The following is a 22102-nucleotide window of genomic DNA, read 5'->3' as shown; positions in this document are numbered from 1 at the left end:
TTTTTGCACTCGAAAATTTCAACTTGCTTTGATTTTTTTTTTACCACGATAGCATATATTTTTTTTATTATTTTAGTCAAAATTTACAAAGTGGCAGTAGAAATGGACAATTGTATTAAAAGGTTTACGATTTTTTTTTATTAACAGATCTTTTTTGAAAAATCAAAATATTATTTCATCTTTAAAGACTTTCTGAAATACATAATTCCTGTTTGAAAAAAAAAAATGTCTATGAAATTTCTCTGAAGTTACTTTTTGGTCAATCTAGTAAATACTGAATGTATTTTTTGCGAAAGATACTAGAATTTAAAGTGGCACTGATCAACCCTATTTTATTGGACACCTGACTTCTGATATATGTATTGATAAACTTCATCTTGAAATCATAATACACAATAACTAATACAATTATTTTAAAGTCATTTGTTGTTTTTGAATTATTATTTTTCAAAAAGAGTGGTAAGTGGTGAAAATTTTTATATAAATTGACTGAAATATGTCCAAAAATGTTTGCATTTCGTTGAAAGACATATTGATAGAAACTAAAAAATAGTACCAAAGTACTCTCCTGTTATTGGTGTTTAAGGGGATATAAATGTTCTTTATGACAAATGAAAAAAATTTCTTGCACTCCTGACTGCAGTATAATTTATATATATATATATATATATATATATATATATATATATATATATATATATATATATATATATATATATATAGATATATATATATAGATATATAGATATATATATATATATATATATATATATATATATATATATATATATATATATATATATATATTATTTCGTGAGTGAAACACTGGTAGCAGAGAAAGTCAACTACAAGTAGGAATAATGTACTCATCAATTAATATTTGTATCTATACATATTTCCTTGTTGATAATTCTAACAATTTGTGCACTTCTGACCATGAAAATTTTAAAGGATTTTCTAAGCATAAATTACATCAGCATATGTTCTGTTTGTTCCTCTAAAATGGTGGAATTATCTTAAATTTGTAAAATTTTTCCGGTGTTTTATTTCTAAATTTCATAAAAAATTTAAAGAAAAGATATATACATAACTGGGTTAATAAAATTTAGTTCTAAATCAATGAAATAGATGCTATTTGATCAAATTCTAATAATCAGTACTTGTATGAATACAAGTCATTTGATCTTTGAACTTGGATCACTTAAAAAGTTTTCCTCTCCATACAGCGGAAATGTGGATCTGCAATAAAACAGATTCCGGAGAATTGATAGATTTACAGATAGAGAAGATTGATGGAGACAAAAAATTATTGATAGAGAAGTTATGTTCTTTTGGTCTTTGTTTTCCAAAAAGAAAGCAAAAAATTAATATCATTCCATACCCATCAAAAAGTCCGACTCATAATTTTTGAAGAAAAAGCCAACAAGCAAACAAGAATATAATCATCAACAGAAACAAGAGGCACATGGGCCACATCGCTTACCAGAACACTTTGGATAGAGAAAAAGATATCAGTTTAGTACGGAAAAGTTTAAAACTATAAGTTCTCCCAAGCTACACACCATGGGGAGTAACTGTGGTAGAGGCATAATTTGAACTTAACTTAATTTACATTAATTAACTGAGGATGATTCCACATACATGTAAAATGAATAATCATGGCTTGAAAAGATTTTTAAAGATTTCTCTCTATATTTTCCTATGAAAAAATTTGATCTCCTATTGTGGCCCCACCCTACTCCCCGGGGGTCATGATTTGCACAGGCTTGAAACTACATTGCCTGAGGATGCTCCCATATAAATATGACTAATCACGACTTTGCTGTTCTTGAAAAAAATTCTTAAAGGCTTTTTTCCCAATATATTCCTATGTAAAAGATATCTCCTACTGTGATCCCAACCTACCCCAGGGGCCATGATTTGAAATTACTTGAACCTAAACAACCCGAGGATGCTTCCATATACATATGACTAATCATGGCTTTGCTGTTCTTGAGAAGATTTTGAAAATATTTCCTATATATTCCAATTTATAACTTTGATCCCCTGTTGGGGACCCCTACCTACCCCAGCGGTCATGATTTGAATACCTAAGGATGCTGCTGTATTAATATGATTAGTCATGGCTTTGCTGTTCTTGAGAAGAATTTTAAAGAGCCTTCCTATATATTCTTACGTAGGCTTCGCCCTAGCCTGGAGGTCATGATGTCAACAAATTTGAATCTACATTATGTAATATTTACATCCACTGAATATTTTCTTTATTTCTTAAGAAAACCATTGTTGTTCATTAGTCAGTAAACACCGCCTAGCTTATCACCTTTACAGATTTACTGAGTAGTGACGCTTCCATCAATAATGAAACGTACAATGACGTTTGTAGTTTGTAGTTATGCAAAATTTAATCTCTCTCTCTCTCTCTCTCTCTCTCTCTCTCTCTCTCTCTATATATATATATACTGTATAAAGTCACTAAGATTTGTGTTCCCTTGGGAATGGTCATACAAAAGCAATTTTTAGTTTCTTTACCACTTTATTTGGTTACCTGTTTCTCACGCATGATATATTGCTATGGCTTGTTTGTCGTCGTCCATCATCCGTCGTTCGTCAGTAGTATACTTTTGAACATTTTCAGCTTCGTGCATGACTATGATGATCAAGGGTGCATCCTTCAAAATTGTGAATTTCAAGGGCACTGAGTTTAGGGCCTTTGGTGCAAGGACAGGGCTCTATTGATTATAAAATGAAAATACATTAATGCTTTGAAAATATCTGCTCCTGGATATTAAGCAAACAAACTAAATCCATATTTATGATGAGCAAAAGTGCCACTTCTAAAATTGTTAATTTTATGACCTATGGGTAAGGTGTTCTGGTTTTAGCGCGGGGCATTTTGATTTTATTGTAAAAATGCATTTTCTTTGAAAATCTTCTTCTCTCCTCCCGGGCATTTAGGAGGCAGAGTACAAAGTTGTGACGAGCAAGTGTATTTTTAACAGATTTTTGAAATTCTGGACCACTATGTCAAGTGCTCTGGTGTTGGGTATGCTTTCATTAATTTGTAGTATACTTGGAGAAGTTATTCCCCCTTGCTTTTCACATACATGTATTATAATTAATCTCTGCAAATATGGGATTTAAAAGTTAATTGAATAAGTGAACTTTACAAGAATTTCTATAATATATGATACAAAAAAAAGCAAGTTCATAGTTTTTAATGTTTGATTTAATAGTCTTTAATAGATAAATAAAGAGGCAAAAATACCTTAATTTTGTACATTGAATGTTCTTCAAAGAACAAGAGAAGTCAATGTGAAAGGGAATGAGAATGGTTTAAGCACTATTATTTTGTTTATATAGTTATAATGGTGAAGGTAGTGACAAATGGGGGCTAATACAAGCATGTGAATAGATCTGCTTTAAGATTTGCTACTGAGTCCTAGACTATACTTATATGAATCCTTTACAATGTTTTATAATACTCAGATGACCGTTAAGGCCCTTGGGCATCTTGTTTTAATAACTCTGAATATCTTAAAGGGAGATTTTGGTCCTACGTTACCTTATTCCGCCGCTGAATTATTTGCACGTATTTTCTTTGTTTTTGTTTCCCCTCTAATTTGTAAAACTTAAAAAATGACAAATCATTCATCCAATGTTGAACTTCGATATGTTAATTTAAATGCCCATATTAATTTATCTTTCTTCTTTCTCTGACAGAAGAACTCTAATAAGGGAAGCTAACTCAAATGATATCAGGGTGAGTAAAAAACTGAAGATTTTCATAATATTTTTGCTTTCAACTTAGACCTTGCTTTGTCTAGGTATAACTTTGCCCTTTGATACTGAAAGTTTATTCTAACCAATTTTTTTTTATGGAATTGTGTGCTGTATCCAAGTTTTAGCCTGCCATTCATCTACTGACTCTTCAAAGTTTCAGTATGAAATGTGAAGATAAAGAACAGTAATTATGCACAAAGTTTCATTTAAAGAACACAAGAGCTGGGCAGAACCAATATAGACCTGTGAAAACAGAGGTGGGAACAGGTACCATGGAGGAGTAAGTACCCCCTGTGGACAGGTCACACCCATGTGTGTTCCTTGTCATGATCGGTTAAACGGAAAAAGCCCTAGACAATTCAGTATTAAGATAATGGCCTAACCATATGAAAAACTTCCGTCAATATTCAACTTAAATAGATTGTATTTACTAACAAGATCATTGAATCGACCATGGAATTTGCAAAATGTTGACTTTTATTGAGATTATTTATATCCTTTTATCATCAATTTATTTGTTAATAGCTCGCCTTGTTTTAGAAATACGTGTATTTCGAATTGTAGAACATGCTATTACGTATCTTATCAACTGGAAGACATAAATTCAACATGTTGTTTGACAATAGTATATTGCTATTTATCACATGTTTACCCCTTTTTGCAGTGGATATAGCTCATGCATTTTCATATCAACAGTTGTGACGTCACAATGGTTTCTGCATAAAAGTGAAGTCAAATGAAGTTGACTCACATATAAAAACGCATATTAAAACCCTGTAAAAATTTGATGGCTTTATGTAAAACGTGATGAAAAGAACCCCCCATTGGTTTGTGGTTGGAAATAATTTCTATCCAACTCGTTGTGTGTTTTCTATCCCATCGCCAAGCTCCGGAATAGAAAACACACAACTCGTTGGACAAAAATCCTAATTTGCCATTAATGTGTTTGTTCAATGAATTATCCAAATATGATACAGAAATGTCATACTCTATGGTGTCTTTTCTTTCTAGTTCAGAGGAATATATCGAAAACAATGTAGGAATGAAAATAAATAAAGGTAACTGATTAAACAACGTCCATGTAATGTCGAATTGAGGGCCACAGCAAATGACTTCTCCTTTTGTTTCAGAACTAATTAAGCCAACGTGATACAGAGTATTTTTCTAAAGTAAAGATATTTCAAAGGAATAAACTTGCCTTCAGAGAACCATTTGACAAGAAAAGACAAAAAATGGAAATATTTATATTTTTCATAATAAAAAATATTTTCGTATACATGAAATTAGTCACATTTTTCCTGCTTTCCTTTGAAAGAATTAGGAATACTGAAAAAGGAAAAAAAGAAAGAAAAACATATATTTTCCAAAGTTTAAGGCTGATTTATGCAGATAAATATGTTTTATGTTTTGTAAAAGTAAAAAAAAAAATAGCTGTTTCGACCAACTTTATTTCAGGAAATCCTGCGCAACATCAGATCGACCGGAAGAAAAGTCCATTGCAAATTGGAAGAACTTTGTAAATAACCTAAACGATACCTATTAACTCTTCGTTCTATAATGCAAGATGCTCTTAAATATTACATTCAATTCTAAATTGAAACAAAACGTCATCTTTATGTGATCCATTAGATGTCAAGCTAAACTATCGTCATGTAGAAATTTTGAACGATCGAATTATTAATGTTTAGCAATCAAGTAATCATAAAAAAAAATGTTTGCAGTAATGCTTTTCAGCTTTACTGACTGTCCCTTGGAAAACATGTCCAGCTTGTGCCCTTGATAAGAGCTATAGCGGCCATCATTTTGCTGTGATACAATAAAAGACAAATGCTCTTGCTTTTGTAGATTAAATTAAAATGAAATATATACGATTTTTCACAAATACAATCATCTTATGTGTACTTTAATTACATTAGTTTTATATTTTCTTTCGATTTTGTAACTGGGACACCCTTACAATATCTGCATTAAATGAGCTTAATTACATCGTGTTTTTTTTTTATTTTAAAAAATATCCTGGATTAATTTTGTTTTACCATATATGTTCATCAAAGATGCTCCAATGATAATCTTCGCCCTCCAATGCAAGTAAGAAAATTGTAGAAATATTTTAATACAGAGCACCAAGGTTATGATTTGTATTTAAGACAGGCACTGTCTTATATGGGGATCAAACATTATACACATTGTGTATCATTATATGTGGCGCTACTTTAATTAGATGAAGTCTTTCTTACATTATATCGAGGGCAGCTTCCTCTATTTACAGTACTTCCTTCATTAAATGATACATAATGTTATTATAAATTGTACATTTATTATTATATGAGGTACTTTTAACATTTCATGTGTCGTTCATACACTCAAAGTGGTGGATACTACCCATTAGATATTTGCTTTATCCACGAGTATGCTTTATCCATAGCCATTTCGTTTTTGGCACAATCTCTCGTTTCAAAATATACAATACAAATGAAAAATTATAGAATACAAATGGAAAATTATAGAATAAAAATGGAAAATTATAGAATACAAATAAAAAATTATACAATACAAATGGAGAATTATTGACTACAAATAAAAAAAAGTATACAATACAAATAAAAAAATTATACAATACAAATAAAAAAAAATACAATGCAAATGGAGAATTATTGAATTATATCATAACGCTCAATGACTTTCAGAAGACCCCTTTCGATTTTTAGGTCACAAGGTTAAGGTCAAACAATATATCTTTCTTTTTTTGAGGTTTTGCACTGAAATTTTTATACCTTTAGTCAATATTACTGAAAGATATGCCTATTGATTTTCTCTGACTCTAATTAAGCTTGTTTTAAGATAATATAAAGAAAATAAAAACCTCTCAATATTATTATAAAAGTTTTTCCCTTCAGATATAAGCAAATTATATAGATTATCGCTATTGATCAGTGTAAGTTCAAAAAGTTTAGTAAGAAGTCAAAAAAGCAACCTATTTTATTCTAATATTCCCATTTTTCGCTTATATTATATTACACTAAACTTATAGTAGAATAAATCTAAATGAATTAATGCAAATTGATGAAAATTTATTCAAGTCACGAACTTCGAAAGTAAGTAAAATTTAATACGTGATGGACATTCATAACATCAACAGTATCAAAAGATCTGAAGATAAGTATTTGTAGGAAAGGGAAAGATTACATTATTTAATTGTAAGAGGACATATTAAAAGGAAATGTACAGTCACCCAGGTTTTGTTTTAGCGGATTACTGTGTCTTTGGGGCGACAGTGTTAATTTCCCTAGGAATAGGTATCTTCTATGCATTTTCTGGTGGAAGACAAAGTACTACCTCGGAGTACTTGGTTGGCAACCGTCAGATGAAGATACTGCCCTTAGCACTTTCCTTGATGGTGTCTTTCGAGTCCTCCATCATGATGCTTGGATTTCCGGCGGAAGCTTATGTTTACGGTCTTCAATACATCTGGTACAATGTTGGAGTTATGACTGGTCTGTTGCTGGGTCTTTTCATTGTTGTGCCTTTGATTTATCCTTTAAAGCTTACTAGCGTTTATGAGGTAGGTATCTGAGAGACAGAAAAAAAAATTCTTAAATAAAATCTTTAATAAACGAAAGCAAATGTATTTTTTTGCAGTAGAAAAAAAATTGAAAGGCATATGAATCGTTTTCTAACGTTTTAGAGGACACTTACATACTCAACGTTTTCAAAAGCACATCTGAAACAGGCAATGAAATTATTGATACATTTACTCAGTATTTCGTTTTTTACCACTCATAGTTTTTGTTCATATGCGGGAATCTACCACTCATAGTTTTTGTTCATATACGGGAATCTTGGTTAGAAACCTTAAAAGTAAATACTTTTTTCATGCATTTTGCATTCACTTGGTAAGTCACGGAAGTACTGAAGTAATGCAATAGTATAAAATACTTGACATATGAGTTAATTTTTTCTTGTTGACCAAACCTATCGTGATTCTCAATACTCTTGGACGAAAAGAGAAATTGTGATAATTAAATTACAGTTTTGCAACTTCATACTTTAAGCCCTGTCCATATTTGAAAGCAAAGTAGAGGTATGGATAAATGGAACACAACACAGAAGGTGGTCGTCCTGCGTGTTTCTTTTTACCTATGTGTTCGTGTTATGTATGTTTCTCTACATACCACTCGAACATAATTGATACTTTTAATTCTAGAAAATAATCTTTATAGCCAAATATCTTTTCTATGTCTTATCATCAAAAATATGCAAAATGAATTTTGTCACTCCAATGATCCATACATTTTCGAAGTGTGTTCTTATATTTGATTTTTCTATCAGTACATGGAATTGCGGTTTCAGTCCAAATGGGTTCGAGTATTTGCTATGATAATAGGAGCAATGTATTACGTAAGTATTGACTCATAATCTATTTAATGATATTGAATATTTGTTGTATCTTTTTCCACCTTTAGATATTACGTTATACATGCTACAGCAAATTCTTTCGCAAATTAATCTTTGTTCCCGATGTAAATATATCTTTGTTTTAATGTTTTCAGCAGGAACAATAGAAATAAGGAGTTGCATCTGATAATTAATTATATTAAACTATATATTACAAATAAGCTACCTTAATTGAAATTGAAATTGACAATTGAATTAGAAATTGACAATAAAAACTTATTTTTGACGAACCTTTATAGATATTTTATATGGGCATTGTGCTGTTTGGTCCTGCTATTGCATTGGAATCAGGTATTTATAAACCGATTCGATTAATAAATGACCTCGATTCAAACCATGCTTATGAATCTTATTATTTTATTGAAACAATGAATAGGAAATTCAGTTGTTTTGTATATGTATCCAGTTTGTAATGAAGAAAGTATATCTTCTTGATGATCTAAAAGAAGATTTCTTTTCGTTGGAAAGATAATTAAATGTATGTAAAAAAGTGATTTTAATTTATACTTGCCTTCTGTATCTTCTTCCTTTTAAAAGTCACAGATTTTCCTTACTGGGCCTCCGTTTTGGCTGTTGCCCTAGGAGCCATGTTATATACGTCCATCGTGAGTTTCCTTAAATCTTTATAGGTATCAGTTGGTAAAGACCTTTACAAGAATAAGCATAGTTTCAATTATAACGCCATTTAAAGGTAGCAATTGGTAAAGAAGTATTTTAAGCTGAATACTTACATGATAAGAATTTTTTTTCTTTACCTGTCATTTTATTTCAAACATATTTATAACCATTTACAATTGCTGTGTTTTTATACTTCACCAACATGAAATTGATTTGAATGCCATTTTCGTGTATACTCACTCATAGAAATATACATGGAGAAACTAATGTGACGTCATGATGAGGCTACAGATGAGACGTTCATAAAAGTAAAACGATATAATTATAGTGGAGCGAGATATTCAAACTCTGATTATATTTTGGTGTTTTTAAATTTATAAATGTAAACATAAGGAATGCTTTATTTTTAAGTTAAGTGTGAATTATTGGTGTATAAATCACCCAGACATGAAGTGCACTGTATTTCAGGAAGCGCTAGCGCACTTCATAATATATGCCTACGTAAAAAGTTTGGGTGTTTTACACACCAATAACTCAGGCAAAACTTTTAAAAAATCCTAAAATGAGCCGTATTTTTGTAAACTTAAGGTTACACGATACGTCCCTCAAAAATATATTTTTATTTCTAAGAATTTATCATTGAAGTATTGCTACTTTAAGAAGTTTCCTCACAAAAAATTTGAGGAACCTTACCAGGCATATGTGCAAGATACCATATAATGGAGTTTTCTGTATAATTTTATATAATGGAAATCTCTTGAATTGTCAATATCACAATTTTTGTGTATTTTTTTTTAAGACATTTAAAAAAGCAGTTTAAAAATCACAAGATAATGATAATTATGAATATTTTTTTCTTACACAATGTATTATTGAGAGATATGGAACAGATATTCGAGGAACGTGTCGTCAGACCTTAATTAATTAAATTTTGCACTAAAACAGTCCTTACAAACCTTACTGTTGCAGTGTACTACCAGAATAAGACTCTCTATTTTAGGGCGGAATAAAAGCAGTAATTTGGACCGATGTCTTCCAAACAGTGGTGATGATGACAGGGATATTCGCCATTTTAATTCAAGTATTCAAGTAGATTCAAGTAGATATTGAACATCTGTTTTGAGATCATGACTTTTCTTATATCCAATTAATTTTACACAATGTTGTAATTTTTAACGCTAACGAAACAGCTACCATAAAATGCTTTATTCAAAAGACAAGGTGCACTGTATATAACATATGATTAAAATATAAATTCATAAAAATATATTGAGAATCTCTCTCTCTCTCTCTCTCTCTCTGACCCCATTTACACATTCTTCAAAACAGTAATTTTGGTGACAAATGTACAGATGTTTGCAGCACATATTGTCTCCTACGACAATATTTGCCGATATGTAATGTACAATATGCAAGCGACAATGTTTGCGTATTTTGTTTTGCAACCGACGGCAATATGTTCCGATAAACGACAATATGTGCAGGGAGGATAGGTGCATATTGTCGTCAACGACAATTTGTACAAAACGACAAAATGTACCATCATAGCAACTAAAGTATTTTTCTGTCTCGTCATTAATTATTTTCCAGGATATGTCACGAAATAAAATCTTCGTTTTTCTGGGATTTTATAAACCTGTAAAATGTATGTTTTAGGGAACCATTTCTGCTGGTGGTGTTGGAAATGTATTTAACATCAACAAAGCTACAAAAAGACTGGATATATTAGAGTGAGTGTGACATTGGAATATCAGGCCTTTGATTCGAATACTGATCAGGCTTCATTATACAATTTGGATAGAATTCCGAATAAATTGATGGTTATGATGCCATTAAAAATGAATACTATAAATTCTTATCTTCAATAAGTCAGATGTTGAATTTCAGCTTCAACCCTGACCCTTTTGTTCGTCATACTTTTTGGACGCTGTTTGTCGGGAATACAGTTAAAATTCTCAGTATTGCCTTCAACCAGTCCTCCATACAGCGGATATCGTCTACACCGAAAATGAGCATGGCCAGGAAGTAAGTTTAATTGTTAAGTAGATGTAATAAAGTACTGTATTACTTCGCACAGACTGATGTCCACTGAAGGGGTTGTATCCAATTTAACTTGAATATTTTCAGAAAAAAAATAATGTGATTATTATCAATACTCTTGGTCAAAAGCGACTGTCCACTTAAGTTTTTCTAAAGGTAAAATGAGCTGTTATACGAAGGTTGTCTCAGAAAATCTCGAATATTTTCACTAATTTTTGTGTCATTAATGTTTTTAAGTTAAAAATTGACAGGTATATTATCGACATTTTTCGAATTCTACATAGAAATTTTAAAGAAATATATTTATAAATAACATTTTCCTCTTAGTTAAACAAATATTACAACATATTTGTCGATGCAACACTGAAGACGTCAAAACGAAGTTCGTGGCGTTTGTGACTTTGTTAAGGAAATGTACCTCATTTTAAAGATTTTTATTGAAGCAGTAATTTAGTACATTTGATTTTCAGAGGGTAAGTAAGTTATCCATCTCAGACATACTATAAAAAGATCGCAAAATGAATTCTTTGAATAGACAATGACAAGATAGGCTAAGACCCCCTTTTGGCCCATGGTTTGGGGTATCTTTTAGAATGATGCAACAGTTTATCTATGAAAACCTGTTGTCACCCCTACCACAAAATGAGTATTGGTTCTAAGTTATGGGATACAGAGAGGTCACAGGAAGGTAAGAAAATATGTCAATTTCCGAATTTTCTCATTTTAGTCAAATTTTCATCGATTTTACAGCACATTATATTTTAGAAAACATAGAACACAAGCTTGCCTATCTACCAAATTTGAATATTTCATACACTAGTATCAGATGCATCTTGTGTATAAAAATCTCAGATAGGCAAGCTTGTGTTCTATGTTTCCCGAAGTGAAAAGTATCTTAAACTTGACGAAATTCCACCAGAATTGAGGAAATTCGGGAAAATGTCTTACTTCTGCACCCTCTTGTGGCCTCCTTGTAAGCTTTGAATGAAAATTAGTGCTGGTTTTAAAACAAGCATCATTTTAAGTTCTTAACAACAACCTATCACAGTTTTAACTGATTTTTACATCAAATAAGGGGCCAGATTCGGCCTTTACCATACCTTGTCCTTTCCAACTCCGTCATGAACTTCTCGAGTAATTGAACGGCGATCTTCGCGTATAACGGCAAGCTTCAGTTTTTCGTCTTTTTTGGTCTATCAAGCGCCTCTGCCATAGGATAACTAATCTATTCATCCCTGAACCTCTTGTATCAGGTATAAACCAACTATCTGTGTCGTTAACTCGTTCCCATCTCTTTTCCTTTATGTAGAGGAGTCATATTGCGTTCAATAGCGGAATGAGCCTTATTGCCTTACGTCGCCATTTTTTTTTTGACAATATCTAACGGAAAGTGTTTTTACATTTAACATAATATAATTTCCATTTATGATGTAACATTAATGAATTTTCACAAATTGATAATTCAGATTATATTTTTTGCGATCTTAATTTTGTCATTAAATTTTAGAACAATCTGTACAAACAAAACGTCGATGACATTGCTGTTTCTAAAAGTGAAAAAAATGCGGTGCGACGACCACCGATTTTTAACACCCTATAAATGCAATTTCTAAAGTCATATTATAGTATCATTACCTCATTACGACCTCATTATATTATGTCACAATAACAAAACTATCATTTCCTAACATTTTTTAAATAATTAATTTTGGTCGGGTAGTTTGTGAAATATTTTTTAAAAGTTTGCATTTTCTGGGAGAACCCTAGTACAAGTCGGGCATCGAACTTTAATAGCAGAATTCAATGTATTGATTTTTATAACATCGAATAATATCAGTCGAATGTTCAAGATAAATCTGACATTTTGGCGACAACTTTGTCCTTTGCCGTATTCTTTGCAGGCAGCATTACAATATTTTCTATATATGTATGCATATTCTAACTTAAATGCACAACTTTGAGTATGTTATTATGTTAAAACACAAACTTTTGGGTTTTCCTTTTTCAGATCTTGTAGAACACTTCTTCTTCATGTAATACATTTTAGTATATACCGAAAACACATAGGCATCTGGCAAGAAACGCGAGTTTGTTTCTTTCAAATTCGAGCAAGTGCTTGAAAACAAGTGTTGGGAATACCCACTCCCTCTCCAATAAAATACATAATACCACAACTTCAGCACGCCCAAGATTTCATTAACCTTTCAGAATCAGAAACTTTACATATCTTTAGCATTTCGTAAAAACAAGTCCTTGTCCTCTGCAAAAAATGCCTAAAGTGAGAGAGGAGATTCGAGAAATGTTATGCTTTGGTCATTTTTTTTGCCCTAAATTTCAAATGAAATACTGCCATGCATACTACTGATTAGAAACAGAGCAAACATTTTAATTAAAATTTTAAAACTCTGAGAAGTAACTGCATTTTTTTTATATTAATCCACGATCCTTTTTGAACTTCTCGGCTTTGCGTCTTCAGCATGCCTGAGGCTGAAATGGCAAAAACAAGACTTTCAGAACACCTTTGATTGCAATAGAACACTATACAATTCTTCTCACCGAACTGTCCTTAATATGGAACCATGCAATACCGTCCTCTTTCAGGATTACCGTGAGTGGCAACTCTCCGGCAGGCAATATGATTAGGGTAGTTCATCTACGTAATTCTTTTCTAGTATTCAAGTTCAACAACTGGAAAAATGTGGAACTTGAGACAATAAGTTTAACTGTTTTTGGAGGGCAGTGTAGGAAAGTAACAAAAGCTTCACAATCGTTTATCTTTCACAATGCCTTTTGTTGGCGTAGAGTGATGGTTTGAGAAGCATAACTATTAGTGGAGGAACACCCATGGTGGTCATCAACGGAAATCTATCAACAATAATTCAGTAAAGGGTTCATAATTGTTCAACAACATATCACGCACTTTATCGAAATCTTACTTAAAGGTATAAACAAGACACGAAAGACATGGTATGAACGTCTTCATCTTTATATTAGTGAGTTTGTTAAACAACAGAGCATGTATGAAGGCATTCTTCTTTAGTAAGTTTCTTAGACAGCAGAACATGAATGTAATGCATTTGTCTGCTGCTTCCTATGATCTTTAATCCTTAAAAATATTAGAAAAAATTTAAAGCACAACTCCACCGATGATGTTGCTGAACTGGGTCAGGAAATTTTTCTTGATTTAGGACATCACTGTCTTTTTAAATATCAACCATGCGTCGATGCTACATGCGGTCATGCCCATTATTGACTGTGAATCTTTTGAAGACATCTCCATTCTTTTTTTTTCTTACATTGAATTGCTAAGTTTTGAAATTATATATGAATTATGAGTTTCTAATGAGCAGTTGTTATCAAAGAAAAATGTTTGCAAAACAAAATGATCTTGTACAGTGTACGAGATTAAAGTATTTGTTACATGTATTTAAAATAATAAATGAATACTAGTATGCATGCCTGGTATCTAAGGTATCTTATTATTTAAATATGTAACTTTTTCCCATTAGTATAAATAATAAAAATGAAATCTGTTTGAACAAAAATGCTCCAATACACGCACATCATAAAATTTATAGTATATGTTTCAAGAAATTATCATCGCTAGCTCTTTTCCAGACTTATCTTCATGATAGGCACAATACATGTAAATTAAGATGAAACTATTTCTAGGATATTTTTGATCACCGGTCCATTGTTCTGCATTACTTTATCCCTGCCCTTATTCGAAGGACTAGTTGCTTATGCGTATTATTACAAGAAACGATGTGATCCACTAACTTCCGGTCGGATTAAGAATCCAAATCAGGTATGCTTCTTTGAAAGTTTGTCTAATAATGTATAACATTTGTGCAGTCATTGTTGGCTGATAAATCTATTGTATTCTAAGACATATGGAGCTAATAACTGGACCAGGACAACAGAAAGACTACAGTAATAAACTCAGTACCGGTCAATACAGTTATTATTCAATATTGCTCTTTTGTAGTTGATAACTTCATTAACAGTGTGCAGATTCTCATCTCTCTATCACTATTATGGCGTCAAAATTCGATTGAAATTTTCATACTGTATTTGGATTTCATAATTAATTTCATTTTTTCATTTAAATATAATTACGTACCTGAAATATCGGAATCTAGATGTTTAAGTCTGAAATGCTTTTTAAAAAAATTCTCAGTTATGATTTATTTGAGAATCTCTCCCCCAAGCATTTATTGAAGAAAATTTCTTTTGATTTTAGTTAACAATACTTGATAAATAATTTTTTGGTTATTTATTTGTATGAAAACTTTGAAAGATAATCCCATACCTGGTGCTGGAAATTTTTGAGCATCTGCCTGGAATGCCCGGGCTCTTTATGGCATCTTTGTTCAGCGCCTCTTTAAGGTAAAGTATAGCAAATTAATTGTTCTGAACTTTGATAAAAATTATAGAAAAAAAGGTGAACTGATGTCAAGCAATTTAAAATGCAGTTTTTATAATTATTTTTTGAATGACCATGTTATAATTATGTATAAATGAACTTGTCTACAGTAATTAGTGATTTCATTAAATTAATGAACCTACATCACAAACATATCAACTGGAGTTATGTGCAATACAGAAGCAGCTCATTTTTCAAAAAAAATAAAAAAAATAAATCACACTTTAATGAAAAAGCTCACCATTTGGCAATCACTAAAAATGACGTTGTAATATGAAACAAAGTGCATTAGCACTATGGCCAACGCGCCAAACTAAGCTAACTCTACGCATTCATTTTAGTCTAAGTCTGGTTCCCTGGCTCTGTTATGCTTCGTGTACTCCACGGCACTTTGCAAGGATGAGTCAAGGAACCAGGCTATTTTAGTCTAACACAAAACGCACTTCTCCGATGAGATTGGTTTTGTCCCCTAGCTTACAACACAGGAAATAAGAGCAAGACAAACAGAAAAAGTCCATTTTTGTAACTTCTCCTCAAGTATTACTGGGTTTAGCCGATGAAAGAATCCCATTCTCACCTCCTTTCTCTAAAAAATACATTAATCACAACTTAACTTTTGTAAGTGTGACAACTTGACAGCATATCGTTTAATATTGCTGCGCCATGATTCAAGAAAGGCACTATATACACTGTGCTTTTCTACTTGGTCCTATTAGGTGGGGCGTATAAACATATTTCTGACTTGCATTTTAATCACAGACACAGGTTTTATTTTCCAAGCACCTCGATTGGGGAATAACTCTCATTTAATTGTTATTTGCGACCGTTAATGCTGATTTAATGGTCGTAAACTGAGTTTTACAGGTGACGCGTCAGAGGAAATCAGCATTAACGAATAACAAATGAGAATATGATGATGAGAAGATAGTTATTCCCATTATAATGCAATGTATGCATGTTATTTGATGTTTACATCTTATTATGTGGGGTTTGTTTTATGAAATACGTCACGTCAGCGCAGTTTTTCTTTTGCGTCGTTTTATTATTGTCATGTCACAATCAGAAGCTTTCACTCTCGTTTCTAACTCCTTCAAACATCAGTGCAATAGCCAAAAAATGCAATTTACCGAACAGTTGTGTTAGAATTTTATAATAAAAACAGTGTTAGATGTAAACCTAACCGTTAAATTTTTTTTCCGTTTTAGTACTTTGTCATCTGGTTTGAGTAGCCTATCGGCAATGGCAGCGGAAGACATTGTGAAACAGATATTTCCCTCGATTTCGGATCAACGCCTAACTTTTGTATCAAAACTGTCAGGTTTTATTGTTAAACTTGTTCTTTCTTGAATGTATCAGTTTCTCTTTTTGTTTCTTTAATTTAAAATGAAAGATATTATAATCCTTAATTACAACTGAAATATTTGTGATGTAAGTTTTGTTGTTAGTCTGAGTTAGGAAGTTTCATCCCCCTTTTTGGATGAACCTTTGGATGAACCTGGAGAGATACTTGGCAATCATATTTTAAAGAATTAATTCAGATTTGAAACATTTATTATTATGTAAAAAAAAAAATCCCATTTCGTAGCGAGATTGGACTTGGGGAGTAAAATGAGGCCAAAACGAGGGATGAGTTTTACTTGAGGATATATAGAATCTTAAAAGAATCTTTTCAAGAGTATCAGGGCCACACTCAATATATTTAAATGCAATCATTCCCTAGTAATTTGGATTCGAAATTTGTTAAAATTATGGACCCTTGGATTTGGATGGAACTTAAGGCGGGGTTCAAAATTACATTATGTAAAACTACAGGAAAAAAAATCTTTTCAAAATGTACTTCTGACGAAAAGCAGAACAATGGTGATTTAGGTGAGGGCTATGGTCCATTGGCCTTGTTATGTTCTTTCCGTAAAAACAAAAATAAAAAGAAAGTTTCAAGTCATAGATTTTATTTATTTATTTATTTATTTATTATGAATGAAAACTTAAAATGATTATTTAGTGCATTTTATGATTAAATTTTCTTACAAGTACATACTTATTAAGTATATTTCAATTGCTGAAAATATGCTTAAAAAGTTTTGAGACAGATGAGTATAAGAAGCTTATAATCTAAACATGATTCCTAACGCTAGTAGCTCTTATTACTAGATTATTGTGTCCAACAATTCTTGTAACTAGACGATTATCTATATGCTAAACAGTTATTATTACTAGATCATTATCGTATCCTTTACAGTTCTTAGGACCTAACCATTATCGATATTTTTTTTACACTTTAGCTGGACCACTTTTGGTATTCTTTACAGTTCTTGCAACTTGATATTTTTGGATATTATTTACAGCTTCAGTATCTGAATAAGTTTGGTTATTATTTACAGTTCTTGTAACTGTTTTATTTTGGATATTTTTTTTGAGTTTTATAACTGGATCATTTTAGATTTATACAGACTATACAGATTTATAATGAATGATTTTGAATATTACACAGTTCTTGTATCTGGGGCATTATCGATTGCTGTCTCATTTATGATCGCTGGAATCAAAGGACCTATGTCGCAAGTATGATCCTATAATTTAATAAAGCAAAATACACTTTATCATTTTAAGAAAAAAATGAATGCAAATTTCACTTTTCATCTTCATCAGATTTCCAGCACAATTCTTGGTTGTTTTACTGGTACTTTGTCTGGAATGTTTCTGTTTGCCGTGTTTGTCCCTTGGGCTACCTCAAAGGTTTGATACTTTAGGAAAAAAATCTGTACAACATATTCAAAAAGGATATTTATATATAGTGTTCCCAGAAGTTTCGAGAATTTTTTCATGAAATATTTTTTTGAAATATTTTAAAAATAAATATCTATGGTATGGAAACCAGTTTTTCATCAAATGACAATACTTGCTACTTTCTTATTTTATATGCAGTTTTCGTGAATAACTTACCGTTTTCTTTGTTACTTTCGGTCGATTGCTAATGTTCAAAATGAGAACTATTGAAAAAGAAAACATTAAATTTAAATATTTATTTTTAAAGAATTGCAAAACTAACGATACGTCTGAAACATTGAGTATTCCACTGCCTACTATTGATTTACATGGGACAAAATATTGAAAAATGGAAAGGAATTCGGCAGAGGGAGAGAGCTGGTAAGGCTAAGAATGAACCCCCTATTTTTCTACACTGACTTGTTTTTTTTTTACTGAGCAAATATCCAAGCCTCCTTTGATATGTGAATGTTAGTTTACTAGGCATACACACTCTTTTCGTTAAATGAATCCCTCTGCTTTTTTGATATTTTGTACCAGACAATGCAAAGTATAGACAGTGAAATTCTCTTTATTTTAGAAACATCACTAGATTTAACACTTCCTTACTAATATATAGCTTAAAGAAGCCTTTCTATTTTCGATAGCAGTAATTTTGAACATCAGCAAACAGGAAGTATATAAAATAAATGGGAGGCTATCCATGAAAACTGCATGTAGAAAGTAGGGGGTATTGTCATTAAATAAAACAGTAATGTTAAATTACATTATATTGTATCCAACGTTTTAGATAAATGTATTAAATTTTTGTTTTCAATAATTTCTGTCAGACAACAATATGTGGAGGACTAGTGAGCACTCTAGTCACATTCTGGATTTCTATGGCGAAGAATTTCTCAAAAACGCTTCCACGTCAACCATGGTTGGAAATGCCATCTAATGATAACTGTGTTCAGACTCCTGGAAGCGAACCAGTCCCGATGGACACAGTCGCATTTGGCAATTATACAACCACGGCCGATACCTTTCCATCAGATGTATCAAGTGTATCTAGTGTGTTCCATGAATATACACCGTATGTGTGTCTTTTCATTTATAAGATTATGAACATGAGGATGCAAATTTTACAAGAAACATATAAGTCTTAAAATTAATTGATTTAAACAATATGCATTTCTTATGCCACTGAAAAAAAAATCGATGGAAAAATTTCTTTATATTCTCTATGTTTGTTAAATTTTGCTAAAAATAATAGCTTAGACATAATAAGATAAATACTTCATGTTTGGCCTCGAGAAATCAAAAGGTATTGCCTTCAAGACCAAGAAAGTCAGGCTATCATTCAGTGATATGCTACTGTTGTCAATGACATGAAATGTTCTGTACATCTTTTTTTGATTATTGACATACACTTCCTTTCTAAAGAGAGGGGTTAGAAAAGCTCTACTCCATTTCCTACATGTGGCTCGCGCTGATCGGAATAGTGATTTGTCTGGTTGTGGGATCATTAAGTGCACTAGTTCTAAGTACGTATTTAGTTCATACTTAAAAGTATTAACTAGTAACACATTTAGGAAGCGAATTTCAATGCCAACAATGCCGTAATTTTTCTGAAACTGTTTCCTATTGATACACCATAATATTTTAAATCTAAAAAAGGATCGAGCGACGAAGTAGTATTTTTTTTTGTCCAAGAGTCAACCGATTCAGAATTACTAATTCATAAAAATGTCCTAATTACTTCAAAGGATTTACTCAAAATTGTTACAGTTACCTCAGTAACAGCTATCTAAAATTTTGTTTCACTTTTAATTTAAGAAAAGTTTAGCGATGACAAACCAGACGTTCGGTTCATGTTGCCATTTTTTGACGTTTTCATGCCGTTTTTACCAAAGTCTCTGAAACAAAAGTTCTACTTTGGACTTCCATTTCACAAGGTAAGAAGGACGTATATTGAAATGAAAGGCTTCGGTTACATCTTCCGTTGTAAACTTTTCCTTGACAAAGCATGAATTTTCAGTATTTCTCTAAATGAGTTTCATTTCTACCATATTTGTTTGATTGTTTAACCATAGTTTCAGCATTTTTAGACTGTCTATCTTCAAAGAGTAAAGCATATTTGCAAATTAAATTTATCTTATTTAAAAATAAATAAAGTACGACTTGTAACTTTAATGATAATTGCAACATGTTTTTTGTAAAGTATTATAGAGAAATGTGTTTAAGTAAGGTTTTACACCTTGTATTAACATATTCCACTCTCTGTATACTAAGATATAATAGTTATTTTTGCTGTATACCTATAGATATATAAATGATATCGATTGGAATACTTATCTAATGAATTTTCAATACAATCGATCAAATCGTTTTAGCGAGAAGAATTATTAAAGGAATACACACAGAAACATTTCATATTCTTAAATTCGGAAAAGAATATTGAAGTTAATGGTAAAGACAGTTCATTACCTCTGAACGACGCCATCTTGGACAACCCTGATGTGGAGGACACAAATGAAGGAGCGAGGTTGCATACATTTAAAAAAGAAACTATTTAGATATTTTGGATGATTTTTTTATATTCCGATTAACCCAATGAAATAAATAAATAAAAGAATGGTTTCCGTGTTGATTTTCTTTCTTAAAAAATAATGGAACATTGAACAAATACTGGTAGCTATTCACAAAAAACATAACTCTCCCATTATCAACCGCCTCTCATCACTCAAGCAAAGTTGTTATGTTTATGTGTTCATATCGTTATGACACCAAAGACAATTCTGATTAGCTGCTAGGGACTACTTCTCCATGTACATGCCTATTATGGCATAATATGCAGGTTGTTTGAAAACATTTTTTTAAATACTCTTTGAACTTTTTCCTTGTATATTTCCATATTTAAAGATCATCGAGGAATAATGTATTTTAATGAGAAAGCCAACTTCTTCAGTGCCATGTATAATTCACCAAGACAACACAAGTATAATGGGAGAAAAAGGTTCCATAATCAGTGCTCATTAGAAACCGGTTTTCTCAAACTCTCGTTCCGAAATTTTTATTATTTCTAGAGACACGAGGCAAGCCTCGTGTCTCTTAAAAATTAGAGAAAATGATCGAGGAACGGGAGTTTGAGATAAACATGTTACTAACAAGCACTTGCTAGGGAACCTATATTTATCTGTCGATCTTTAATAACTTGTGTTTTTCATTAATACAAAAGTGGGCTCCTGTTTGTATGGAACGTTCTGTTGACCTCTCCATGTGTCCATCTAACCGAATGCCAAACTTCATTTATTTAGAAGTTTCTGTTGTCCATTCTTTGGACTCTTACTGTGCCAACAAGTTCAAAAACTTGATAGGAGGTTTTTCTTCAATATTTAGTAAGTATTTTATTTTATGAAAGAAAATCCAATTGAATAAAATATGTGATAATCATAAAAGTAACATATTTGAGTTCAAAAATAGTTCTTTATGCTGGTTTCATTGAATTTGGGTTGCCAGCTTTTGTGTTATAATGGTATGACTAGTCGACAGGGGATGCTTACTCCTTCCAGGCACCTGATCCCAACTTGAATTCCTAGGGGTCCATGTTTTATGCCCTGTTCACAGATTTGTATTGCTTGTAGATATACACACCCTCACACACAGACAGATATATATATATATATATATATATATATATATATATATATATATATATATAGAGAGAGAGAGAGAGAGAGAGAGAGAGAGAGAGAGAGAGAGAGAGAGAGAGAGAGAGAGAGAGAGAGAGAGAGAGAGAGAACAAATTTAAACAAGAATAAAAACTGAACATCCTTGTGTCAATTTATATAAAACCACTTAACCTAAGATAAAGATTTTAAAACTGTCATATCAGTCTATATAGAAAGCACTTATCCAAGATAAAGATTGAGGAAAACCGCTAATGTAGATTTATGAAATGACTTGATGAAGAGGAAAATTATAAAACCTTACAATCAAAAAGAGCAGTCTCAGAATTAAAATATAAACATTCTA

At 31.5% G+C, this 22102-nt stretch overlaps 1 protein-coding gene across 1 annotated transcript; it reads left to right on the top strand.

Annotated features, from left to right (window-relative positions):
• Positions 1-6907: 6907 nt before the first annotated feature.
• Positions 6908-20705, top strand: LOC133181366 (sodium-coupled monocarboxylate transporter 1-like). Its single transcript, XM_061315883.1, has 16 exons — positions 6908-7342; positions 8110-8178; positions 8475-8526; positions 8773-8840; positions 9854-9934; positions 10510-10583; positions 10741-10878; positions 14566-14701; positions 15194-15282; positions 16525-16637; positions 17811-17881; positions 17969-18055; positions 18916-19160; positions 19511-19611; positions 19904-20022; positions 20461-20705. Exons 1-16 carry the CDS (start codon positions 7001-7003, stop codon positions 20641-20643), a joined length of 1968 nt encoding a protein of 655 aa, XP_061171867.1. The 5' UTR covers positions 6908-7000; the 3' UTR covers positions 20644-20705.
• The last annotated feature ends 1397 nt before the right edge of the window (positions 20706-22102 follow it).

This window comes from Saccostrea echinata, unplaced genomic scaffold (assembly GCF_033153115.1).
Source record: "Saccostrea echinata isolate AGI-Se365-2 ecotype Australia unplaced genomic scaffold, CSIRO_AGI_Sech_v1 ptg000008l, whole genome shotgun sequence".
Lineage (NCBI taxonomy): Eukaryota > Metazoa > Mollusca > Bivalvia > Ostreida > Ostreidae > Saccostrea > Saccostrea echinata.
This window is presented reverse-complemented; position numbering and strand designations above follow the sequence as displayed.